Source organism: Scaptodrosophila lebanonensis, unplaced genomic scaffold (assembly GCF_003285725.1).
Source record: "Scaptodrosophila lebanonensis strain 11010-0011.00,11010-0021.00 unplaced genomic scaffold, SlebRS2 tig00000024-arrow-pilon, whole genome shotgun sequence".
Lineage (NCBI taxonomy): Eukaryota > Metazoa > Arthropoda > Insecta > Diptera > Drosophilidae > Scaptodrosophila > Scaptodrosophila lebanonensis.
In genome coordinates this window covers 14,737,345-14,749,734 of record NW_022060538.1, presented here as the reverse complement: position 1 = coordinate 14,749,734, position 12,390 = coordinate 14,737,345, and the positions used below count along the sequence as shown (strand labels likewise).

The 12,390-nt window shown below is 38.1% G+C and overlaps 1 protein-coding gene across 1 annotated transcript in view; it reads left to right on the top strand.

The window, feature by feature from the left end:
- The window catches only part of LOC115620379 (hemicentin-1), a 170,012-nt gene that overhangs the window by 119,491 nt on the left and 38,131 nt on the right, over positions 1-12,390 (top strand). Inside the window, exon 5 of the mRNA XM_030513586.1 lies at positions 6,859-7,059. Within this exon, the coding sequence (XP_030369446.1) occupies positions 6,859-7,059 (201 nt within the window). The remainder of the gene's footprint in view (positions 1-6,858; positions 7,060-12,390) is intronic.

Below are 12,390 nucleotides of genomic sequence, written 5' to 3'. Positions count from 1 at the left end.
TATTACTTTTTTTTTCTTAGAACTCTTTTCTTTTTAAAAATATATAATTTAAATGTGATATTAAAATTTTTGGATATTTGAGGTATTTTTGAAGCTGAACATGGAGTGTTCTAACTGATAGATGTGTTTTTTTAGGACGTGAAAGTAAATAGGTGAGTCGTATAGGTATTTATTTTGAATCCCCATCCTGGGTTATATTCGTACACTTTATACACTTCTTCCACATGCAAATCTTGCCAAGCATTAGCCACACTTTCAGTCACACTTATTAACCTCTAATTTCGTTTATGATTTCAAAAGTATGATGTATTGAATTACGACAAATTTAGACGTAGAGCCTTTTTGTCAAAATAAAAAAGTTTTTTGAAAAAACTAAGATATTCCTAAAAACAAGACAATGGACTTTAATTTTTGAAACCTTTTTTTTAAATTAATACCACCGATTATGAAAACACGTCTTAATTGACCGATTGAAACTGATTAGGCCTTCACTAGTTCTGCTAACACAAAAAGTTCAACAATTTGATTAACAATTCAACATGAAGTTTAATCATTCGCCTTTAAACGCGATTATGTCTGGCCCTAGTAGCTTACCAGGAATTTCATTTAAAATTTTTCAACCGACGAGATAGTGCTTCTTTACAATTTTTACAGTACATTTAAAAGAAAATTAATTCCTTCGATTACATTTTGTTTAGGGGAGGTTTCACTTTAATTCTATAGAAATGTCCGACACATTGGCTGATTGCGCATACGCACTGTATGCCTAATGTAAACAAGAGCCAGCACAATAGATTGCAATAGATGTTCGCTCCATACTTAGTTATATAGTATGTACATTTAAATAGTCGTCCGTGTGTGGGGAATACTGAAAGTTAGTTTTAGCTTTTAAACAAAGCGCAGGCACACGCACATACAATGTGCGGTCGGCCATTTGTCCAGAGGCTCATTCCTTCTCCAGGCTGGTCTCTCCTATACTGTTGTGCTCTGTTCTGTTTTCCGTGTGTTGATGTTTATGTGCACTTGCCGACAAAAAGCGAAATGCTTTTACTGTGTTTCCGCCTTAACGCGAGCTTCATGCTGGACAGACCCAATCCTAGTCTACCCCTACCCTCCTGGCAGGGACTGGCATGCTCGCTTAACGGCGCAATTGTTTGCATGTATTGTTATAGCAAGTGCCTGCAAGTGTGTGGGTCTATACTTGTATGGTATGTGTGCGCCTCTCCATTTTGTTTTAGAATGCTTATACCGGAAATTGAGGCGTTTCGTGTTCTGCTTGTTTTCGTTAGTTTGTTGTTATTTTAGTTAACAATTTATTTAGTTGCAGTACTCACGAACACACACACAAATACCTACAAATACACGTATTCGGAGCTGTTTAATTTATACGTGCCAGTGCATTATTTGTTGTTCAAGTGCCGTCCAACACTTTGCCTGTAAGCCTAATAGCTTTGTGATGGCAGCTGAACAGACAAGATGAAGATGCAGAAGTGGAAGTAGAAAAGGATGATAGCGAAGACGCAGGCGAACAGAAGATACAACTAATATTGGCCGAAATGCAGCGGCTGCAGACATGAGAACGTGTCTGGACAGGCTTAGCTTGTACCTGCGTCGTTATTAATTTCCTGCCTTTTGCTGAAAAACTGCACAGGATGAACGCAACAACCGGCAAACCGGCTACGCATATCGGGCTAGACTTAACATGCATCAGCTTGTGGTTTTTTTTTTTTTTCAAAGACGAGTACAAGGACTGGTAGTTCATGGAAACTTGTGGTAAAATTGAATGTATGTCTCAGCTTACATTTCCACATTTTTGATAATTACAATGCTCTGCCAAGGAAAATAGCCCCAGTCTGTCAGCAGCAGGAGCAGCAGATCGTTTTCCTATTGTTATTATTTTAAGCTAGGAATGTGGGCAGACGGTAGTCCATTTAGCTATTGTATTTCCTATTTCTTATTATTCTTCTTCTAAATACTATGTATCACAATAGCTGTTCAATTCTAACGAGATCCTAAGTAAATGTAAATTAATTGATAAGCTAGATTTGCTCTGTCTAGACCACGAATGGTACATTATCATATTGTTATAGATAAAACCTCGATAAACAGACATGCTCTCTTATACAGATAATAATGAGTTCGGCCTTAGATGCCGAACATAACACCAACATTTTCGTAGCTGGCAGGCGCCAGCTTAATAGATAAGGATGTGTAAGTACACAAATCATTAGCTCAGGCTCGCCACCGCGCTGGATGAGCATGCTGCGGCTGGCTAACATGAGCTACCTGATAAAGTACGCACACATGGTAGAAGATAAGGAATCGATGATAGTATGTAGGCGATAGCATAAGAACTAGGATAAGAATTTATATATAAATAAAGCAGTCGAGCTATCGACGTTGTTCATTCATCCACAAAACTTTGTCGCGTATTATTATCCTCCCACCAATCCTGCTCCGCTCAATACAATAGCGCTTTGTAGTCTAATAACCAATTATGTATACATTGAAATGATAGCCAATTTGTTATTTATTTGCCTTTGTTGACCCTTTTTGCAGATACGACATGTACACATTTAGAAAATTTGCAATATTATATTTTAGCCTGACAGGTTGGTTTAGACAGGCAACTGCCAAGAGCAACCAACGACAAACAAAGTAGAATCTAACTGCCAGCTATTGCTAATATTTTAAGCAAAATATTTATCAAGTTTCAGTAAATATTTTTTTATTGTACGCACAAACATTTGTGGCTTTCATTTGTTGCGGCAATATAGAGAGATTTTTTTTAAAGATTCGTATTAAATAATGCATGTAGCTTAAAAGCACAGCACATATTTTATGTATATTTTAAGTAATAAGTTTTTGCAATTTATTTGCTGAATGTCTCTACTTAGCTTAGTTAGCCATGCTCCAAATAATACTGTAATGCCAATGGTGTAAACCTGTTTAAAATGAAGTAGGTTCACTGTCCTTCTATTCTCCTGTGGACGCTGCTCTCCTAAGAGTAAGCTGTGCTCAGAAATTTGATAACTAATTAAGTTATTTGTAGGTCATCGGTCTGTTTGTTGAAAAATTTTCCTCACCTCGCCCAACTGCCGCTACTCTCTAGCGAATTGTTTTTCACTTCGCCAAAAATGATTTCATCTTTAACATTTAATATATTCATGTACATACAAACGAATTTGGGAATTTTATAAAATAATAGAACCTTTAAAAATAAATTATATTATCAGTCTAAAATAAAATTACAAAAGAAACAAGTTATTTTAAATTACACTGAGACTGAGAGTTGTTTAAAAGGATTTAAAAAATAAACACAAATAGTCTGCCATCGTGGTTGCCAATTTGGCTTCATAATGTTGCAAACTTCCACATCAATATAAAATATGAGTATATCTTACACTTTCCAGTGAGTATACCCGCGTTATAATGAATTAAAACTTTCAAAACTATTTCCGTCGAATAAAATTTAAAACACAAAATTGTTATGGTGTAGAATAACGCTTGAAGAGCAATAGTGTTAAAGCCTCTTAGTACGCGAAGAGAACCATGAAGGTGTCTTAGGTGTTCTTCAAAACAAAATAACTCTGCAAAAACATATATATGTACAACCATTCACCAATTTCTACAAACGCCAAGTTATGCCATTTTATTTTCCAAGCGCACTATAATTACTTGTTTGGCTTTTACTTCATTCATAAATTTTTGGTAAAACTTCAACATGGTTTCTTTAGAAGCAACAGATTACATTATATGTAAATGCATTTTAAAAACTGCACAATAAATTTAAATGGCATACTTACGTGTAGTTAAAGCCATAAAACATACATTTGTGGCTATACAAGGCAGGCCAGCCCATCGTTCATAACTCAATCAAGCGGCTAATAGAAAACGACTTTTATGCACACCATGCAGCTACTAAGCCCCTAAACACACCAATCCCCCTAGCTACCACACACACTCACACACATTGACACTCAGGGCTCACCCACACTGATGCAAGACTTTACATATTACTGGCCTGCCTAATTTCAGGAGCTGAGCCAAAACGCAGTTTGCCGTTGTCTGCCGTGTCTGACTGACTGCTGCATGCAAAAAAGTAAAACTCATGAGTGTTAAGCTCACAACTCAACCACGTACACCACCAATGGGAACAGCAGCAGCAAAACCCATTGCCATCCGACCCACACTGCCAGACCAAGAATTATACTTTCCGCTCTTTGTGGGCTTTTGGGGGCTTTGGGGGCGGCTTGCATGGCTGCAACGGCAGCGCCAACTTCATGTTTGCAGTGCACGCTAACGACAGCAGGTGGTGCTCGTTTATTTATTTGTTTTCGTGCACTATGTGTGCGTGTGCTGTGCCGCCTGCTGGTTGCTGGTTGCTGGTTGCCTTCGATGCCGTCCGCCTGTCTCCGCCTATGCCACCGCCCAGGCCTTACCTTGCCTTGCCTTGCCTTCCTCCGTTGCCTCACTGCCTGACTGCCTGACTAGCTGGCTGGCTGGCTTGTTGATGTTGTTGAACTCATTGCAAATAAATACGCTTTTTGAATGCGCATGTAAATGACTTCATAAGCATTTTATTACTGGCGCTGCAGCAGGCGAAGACTACGGCGTTTGGCGATACCAATGGCGGCGGTGGTGATGGCGGAGGCGCCCTCCTGCAAGCTAGTTCGCCATGTTTTGCAAGCCATCTGTAGCTGTTAGTTCACATATACTCGTACGTGTGTATAGGGTGACCATATTTTTGTGAGCTCAAGCTGTTTGCAAAAACAAAGCTGCATAATAATCTTACACTTACAACTTACAACAATACCTTGGGTTCAATTTTTTGCCGAAGTAATCTCGACTTTGAAACACAACTCCGCACAGACATTCTTACATATCATTGTAATTTTGTGTAATTTTTATAAAGTAACTTGCTTGGGAATCTTAAAATATAGTCAAATTGGTATTATTGATTTATTATTATTAATTTTAAACCAGAGTTTCGACCAGAAAGACTATTTTTTATATACCCCGAAAAGGAAGGGTAGAAGTGCCAATAAAGAACCTCAACTATGTTCATATATTCTTGATCAGTGTGGTGAGATGAGAATTTAACCTTTCTGTCTGCACAAGCGCTCTTGGATCGAAAGGTACTTGTATATGAGTTGAGATAATCCAACTTGGTATTCATATTCTCCTTAGCCAAATGCAGCGCAAAATTGTATTCTTTCTTCTGAAATGCATTCCTCTACTACTAGGGACGTTTCGATTAGATTCTGTTAGTGCTAAGTTTAAATCAAAATCATCAAAAAGCTAACTTCAAAATCTGTAATTATTAACTTGAAATGCATAGCTTAGTTGAACTCAAGAAACTTATCAAGCAATGAACAATATTTATAAATTATTTTTGTAAGATAAAAAAAACTGATGTAAAAATGTTGCCTTTTTAATTAAAAAAAAAAAAAAAAATTTTAAAGAAGTCCTCGTAATACACCGGAGTGTTTGGTCAATTTATCGGTTTTCAAAGAATAGTACTCATATAGAAAAAATTCATAAAATTTGTTGTCTATTTAATTTGAAAATAAGCACTTTTTGTTTTACAAGCTCAGATCCTCGTAATAAACGAAACAGTTTCGGTAAATTATTCGGATTTTAAAGAGCACTTATTTACTTGGAAAAAACTGATGCAAAAATGTTGCCTATTTATTCACTGTACAATTTGGTATGCCGATCACTATTTTTAGCACCCTATACAATGTGTGTTTTGGAAACGGTCTTTTGATGTTCGTGCCAAAATCTGACGTTGTTAGTATGTGTGCGCGCGTGGCGAAATCAATTGCTGCGCTACCTCAGGCCCCTTAACACCCGTTGCGATTCTTACATCATTTGCCAATTGGGACAGATATTAATGAGGCGGCGTAGCCGTTTAAAAATAAAACCCTATATGCGTGGGCCAAAAATTGTTTAATTTTTAATGAGCCATGCTGGTTGCCTGCGTTTTGGCGCTGACAAGCGGAAGTCATACATCATTAGTAGCAAATCCGATATGCTTGAATGCGAGCGCAGAGCTAAAAAAAACTCGCATATGCTAGGATGCTTTTTGCCGCATACGAATATGTAGGAGGGCAGAAATTTACATCTTTGGCGGGAGCAGCCGCAGCCGCGACATAAATTGAAAATTGAAAAAGGAATCACAATTAATGAGTTCGATGAATGCTCCCATTGAGGGATACTGCTGCTGCTGCTGCTGCTTCTGTCTGGCAGTCTCTCACCACTACGGGTTTCCCAGTCTGGCTTTTAGCTTCCTGGCGCCCTGCTGCAAACTGTTGAAAGCCCACGTTGCGACTGCCTTTGCCATCAGAGAAGTCCAAAGCGGGAACCGGGAGCTGGGGACTTCGAGTTATTCTGAATGCTGAGAGTGTTGGATGGTACGGGTGTTGAATTGTGCACGGTTGCCTTTGGCGTGTCTATGGCGTATGATTGCAAATGCCGCACATTAGCGGATATCAAGTGGGTGTTACTGAGTGCTTGTCTACATGCCTGCCCACCGCCATTCCCACCGTTTGTTCGTCTGTCCTGTCTGCTTGGAGGCTTGCTCCTTGCAAGTCAATGCGAAATTGAATTCCAGCTTTCTTTCAGATCTTTTGAATTGCCTTGTAATTGAGTCATTTGAATTCTGACTTTTCAATTTATGTATTATTTGATCTGTGTGTATGTATCTGTGCATGTTTTGGATTGCTGGTTGTGTGTATGTGTGTGTTGCGCTTCATTTCAAATGAAATCTTTTTTGAAGCACTCGCCACGGCTTACCAATTAGACGCGCAACTTTGAGCTCAAACCATTAGTCATATTCTCTATTTATCTCTGCAGATCCTTATGTCGTCGCCTGGAAACGTGGAATTGCCATATTAACTGCCGGCTCTGTCAAAGTAACTCCAGATCCGCGCGTGCGTCTGGTCAACGGTTTTAATCTGCAAATACGTGATGCTGTGCCGCAGGATGCCGGCGATTATATTTGCCAAATTGCCACAATGGAGCCACGCGAAATCACACACACTGTGGAAATTTTGGGTAAGTCGTTAAGTGGGGGAAACATTTTTTCAACCTTTAAAAGTCTGCCACCCCCAATAAAACTGGTAGGGTATCATTCCAGTATGAAGTTTTTTGTAACATCCAACAAGAGGCTTAGCAATACTCAGAAAACACAAATCAAGTCGATCTAGCAGCATATTCTATATAATTGATTTATTCTTACTTTGCTGGATGTGTAGACTGAGAGCTGTTTGCTTTCTCGTCAGTCTGCAAGTCAAGTTCATTTTTCATAACACCGCCCTCTCCTTCTCCACTCCGGTATAAAATGCTTTAATCAAAATGATGGTGCCAAATTTTTGTTTCCAGTAATACTTCAGCATTACACTTGGAATTCATTCCGTTATCATTTTTATTGTATAAAGATAATTCAACCAATGGAGTATTTAGTTTTAAATTATTTATTTATATTTCTTATTAGTTATATTTGAATTTTATGTAAATAATTAAATAAAAGTTTAAATAAAATTATTTGTTTCCTGTAATACTTCAGCATCACATTTGGAATTCATTCAAAATACCTCATCCATACCTTTTGTAGTGTATATCAAAGTCAGCGTCACTTGGGGCTTCGTAAATTTTGGTGTTTAAAAGGAAAAGCACATTTTGGCAGCGCATTGTTATGCAAAAGTTGGGTAAAATGCCAGCAGTTATGCTACACATATCGACTGTTGTCGTTACTGATGCTCTTGCTGCTGTTGTTGGCATGGTTGATGAAGCCATGCGCTGACAATGGGCGGCTGCCTGTCGTAGATTTTTACGGGCTGCCGCAAAAATTTATGCGCCACACAAATCACTTGCGCCCATTGTTGTTGCTGCTGTTCTTGTTGTTGTTGTGGTGGCTTCATCAATTTGCTACCTAAAGGCACGAGCGTGCCTCTAGTATTGTTGTTCTTGTGTTCGCTATGCGGAATTAACATATCCTTACAGCTTTATGCGCCCAGCCACTCAAATATGCAAACTAACTGAAAGCGCTGCAATTTCGTGGGTTTTTATGGTTATCGCATAGATTCAATAGCCAACAGAAGATAAAGGAAAATTTTTGGATTTTTCTTTCTCTCTCTCCTTTGTACAGAGCAGTGTAAAAATCAAAACTAATCTCCCATTTGCCAAAAAGAAAATTTTTACTACAACAGCGCAGCGCCTAAAAGCGTGCTATGCAAATTGCCGGTGCCTTCAGTTCCTTCAACTACTTCCGACTGCCTAACAAGCGTTGCGCCATGTGCTTTGTTTGTGCCTTTGCCTTTGCCTCTATCCCTATCTCTGTTCCATTTGTACATGTTTGGTTTTCTTTTGTTTTTCCCATTTCCATTGCCTCCGCTTTGCTTTACTGTGCTTTGCATGCGGTCGGCGTGCGTCTTTGGCTTCTAATCAGCAATGATGAATAATTTACATATATTTCCCCAATTACAATGTTGCCTTTTATTTGCATATACAACTGACTGACTGACTGTCTGACTAACTGCCTAACTGACTCACTGATAGACAAAGTGACTGACAAACCCCACTGCCCTGTCAAACTCGAACCCATTCACAAAATCCATTGCGTCAACGCCTGCATTGCCGTAACACTTTTCTTTCGCATTTCTATACTTGTTTCCCTGCTAGATATATATATATATATATATATTTCGTTTTTCACAACTTTTGTGTGCGCCGCATGCAAATTGCGATACAATTCCCAAAATCTCTAAAGTGCGCTACGCTTATCGGCGTCTGTGTCTATATGTGTCTACATCCTGCGCCTGTGCGTGAAATACTCGTGAGGAATAATTGAAAAATATATCGAAGTTGGGCTTTAATGCACGCGCAGACTGCTTGAATTGGCAGAGTAATCATGGTTACATTATTTTATAAAATTTGCAAATTGTAAATGGGCTATGTCTATTCATACGAATTAGATCTCAAAAGAAAAATGCTAAACACTAAAGTTAAAGTTTTGAACCTACAAGGTAAGAAAGCATGCCCAGTAATCTCTATAATTACCAAATTTCGCATTTAGAAAAAATAAGTTCATATTATAGAGCTGGTACATAGAATACTCTTGAATAAACAAATAACCAAGAAAAATGTTAGATTTTTTTTTTAAATATCACTATCAAATTAAATGTAATTTTCGATTAACATAATCAATAATGTAATATTAGTCATTCTAAAAGATGTGCTTAAGTGATATGTAACTTCTATAGAGGTAGGAAAATACTGTAGTATTTATGATTTACTGAAGTCTAAACATGTGCTAAGAGTCTGAATGAAACTAAATTTAAAGTCTAAAGACGCAATTTCTATAAATAACAGAGTTCTCTACAAATTATCATAAAAAACTATGCATTTAAAAGAAAAGCTTTTAGTTTGTGGTTCTTCATGACTAATTAATTATTTGTTACAACAACTTTTATTAAAAGCTCATTTCGGCCAACGGCTAGCTGGAAACACTTTCTGATTTGTCCACCATTTTTGTTTTTGTTTTGAGAGTATATTATGTATTCTTACAGTTCCTTCCATTCCTTATTGTAATTATTATTACAGGGGTTTTCCTATCCATAATTTCTTATATTATTTTGTGCATACACATACAAGTATATACATGCTTAAGCCAGTAAAAAATTCGTATTTATTTTAGGGACAAGAACATTTTCGGGAGCAAACAACTTTTTTCATTTGTCATTGAAACTTGGTCCTCGCTGTTCAGCTGCTTCAACACCGCAAACAACAAACATAAAATGGCAGACAGGGCTGCCAAATAAGAGACAAACATGGAGAGCGAACAAAAACCGAGAAAAAAGTCGATTATTGAAAAGTTTTGTTTATTTTATGTGTTTATTATGCGCTCCGTTTGCCAAATAATGATCATGGCCAGAAAATATTTCGTTTATTGAACTTCAGCAGCGCACGTAAATTTCTCTGGTTCGCTCTTTTTTTTTTGTATCCGGGGCCAGTTGGAGTTGTTGTCAAAGGAGGAACGAGCGAAAATAATGCGCTGCTGAAGTTTTTATAGGCTCGACAGCAGACACCCGAGGAGCGTCGACTGCCATTCCACGCCCCAATGGTGTCCTCATCGTCATTGTTGTTCTTGTTGTCCTCATCGTATCTACCGACGCATGTGTATATAAATTTCATAAAGTTTTGTTCTGGCATTTTTGCTCGGGCTGCTTTTACGAGCGTAAATTACTTTCAGTTTGGCTCACTAAAGATGAAAAAATAATGTGCGCCTGTGTCCGAAAGTTTTGCACTTGTCGTTCGCCCAGCACTTGCAAAGACATTAGCCGATGTCCATGTCCATGTCCATGTTCATGGCCAAACCAAGTCGCCCTCTATTCCTACTGATGTTGATGGCCAAAAAATGTAGCCATGTGCCTGCAGCTAAACAATGTGCAAAACTTTGGCCGTTGACAAATCTTTTAATGTTGTACATTAATATTGTGGTGTTGTTGTTTGCTGTGTGTTGTTGTTTGCTGTGTGTTGTTGTAATATAATTACAATAATCAAAAAAGTAAAGAGCAAACAACCAAAAGAAACAAGCAGCCATCTTTTGCTGCACCGTCCTTGACATAAACGTTTTTCGTGGCATTCTTTTTGGCCCAAGCTTCTGGTACAGTAAAAATCATTTAATGGCCAACAGCTTGTATTTTTATTTATTTAATACTTAGTGTTTTGTAAATTGTTGCATTCACACAAAGAATTGGTTGTTTATAAGCAGACCTTTAAATTTATGATTCTTCTGTTAAGTTCTTCAAAAAAAATAATTTGGAAAAAAAGAAATAAAAAAGGGAAAAACAGCTAAAGTTATAAAATGATATTGCTTGTCATAGATTTTTATAGGCTCTCGAGTGTTTGTTAATTGGAAAGACGTTAACTTAAACTAACTTAATTAAAGAAAGGAATGGAAAGGTAGAAAACAACTAAAACGGGCAGGAGAAAACGTAGTTATACTATATTTATTTGATTTGGAAAAATTCCATATCTGTTTTTCCTTTCGTTTACATTTTGTACTGCACTTAATGTCAGGGAGCAACACAATATTGAAGGCTACTGTTTAGTTTATTTTAATGATGGTTGACCACGACTGGTACTCCCAAGCTCAGAAGCACACTGCACACCTCGCTTTCCTTATTGGCAAACTTGCTCTGATGGTTAAGTGTGTCAAGGCCTGCTGCAATATGCAAGACTTGAAATTGTCAATTAGGGGTCGTTTTTTTTTTCGAAGAACTTTAAAAGCGTTTCTATGTATTAATTTAACGGCCGAATGACTGCCAATGGCCATTGAATTTATTCCAAAAATACATATGTGAGAGTGTTGGTGAGTGAGGGCGTGGTGTGTTAGTAAAAGCCCCTTTTGATGGTCAGCAGCTGCCCTGCATTCATTGCCTGCATCCATTAGGCCGACGATTGCAACCGAAATCTGACCGCAAAGCATTAAGCTATGTGGTTGGTTCAGTGGCCGCGGCATTGCGGCCATTTGCACAATTGACTATTTTTTAATTTTATTGATTTTAAATGCACTTTTTACGCGGGCATTGGGAAAATACTATGCACGTATGCAAAACCAAAACTGTTGGCAGACACGTGACTTTAAATTTAAATTGTGGGGGCTTTTAGACGCCGAAAGACAGACACTCATGGTAATCAAGCATTGGTGTGGCAAAATACCTTGCTCTTGTCGTTGTGCGCCCGCAGCAACCACAAGCCAGCATCCAAGTGACAGGCTATCAAATTACCTTCTGCCGTGTGAAGATGCTTCAGCTACCACCCAAAAGCCACACAATTAACAGTTTAATTACAAAGCTCAGGACTTGTGCTGCCGTATTGAGAACTACTCCGATACTCGTGGGTATTAAATGCCTTTAACACGATCATCCACCCATATTGTTGCTCGTCAGTAAGAAAGCACAAGGTGCTGCAGCTTAAAGTATCAATAACAAAGGCCAAATACGAAATTATTGAGCTGGGAACCATAATTATTGTGGTATAGCATGTTTAGAAAACGAAGCCCCATGCGTTGTGATTTATGTCCGGAATACGCCAAAGCAGAGAGCATACTCGTATATACTTGTATGTACACACATCGAGACTGGACTGAGGAAGCATTTAATTATGGGCTATAGCATTACAATAGTTGGCACTGTATTGCCAGCAACAACAATAACAATGGAGACACAACAACATTTGAACAATAACAAAAGATGCTGCACATGAACGTAGGCAAAGGAGACGGGGAAGGGTGAAGGGAAAATAAACTATAGGCAGTGCGGCATAATAATATGGCATATGTGGTATAATAAACAAATGCTGCTCATGGAGCGTCAGACCAAG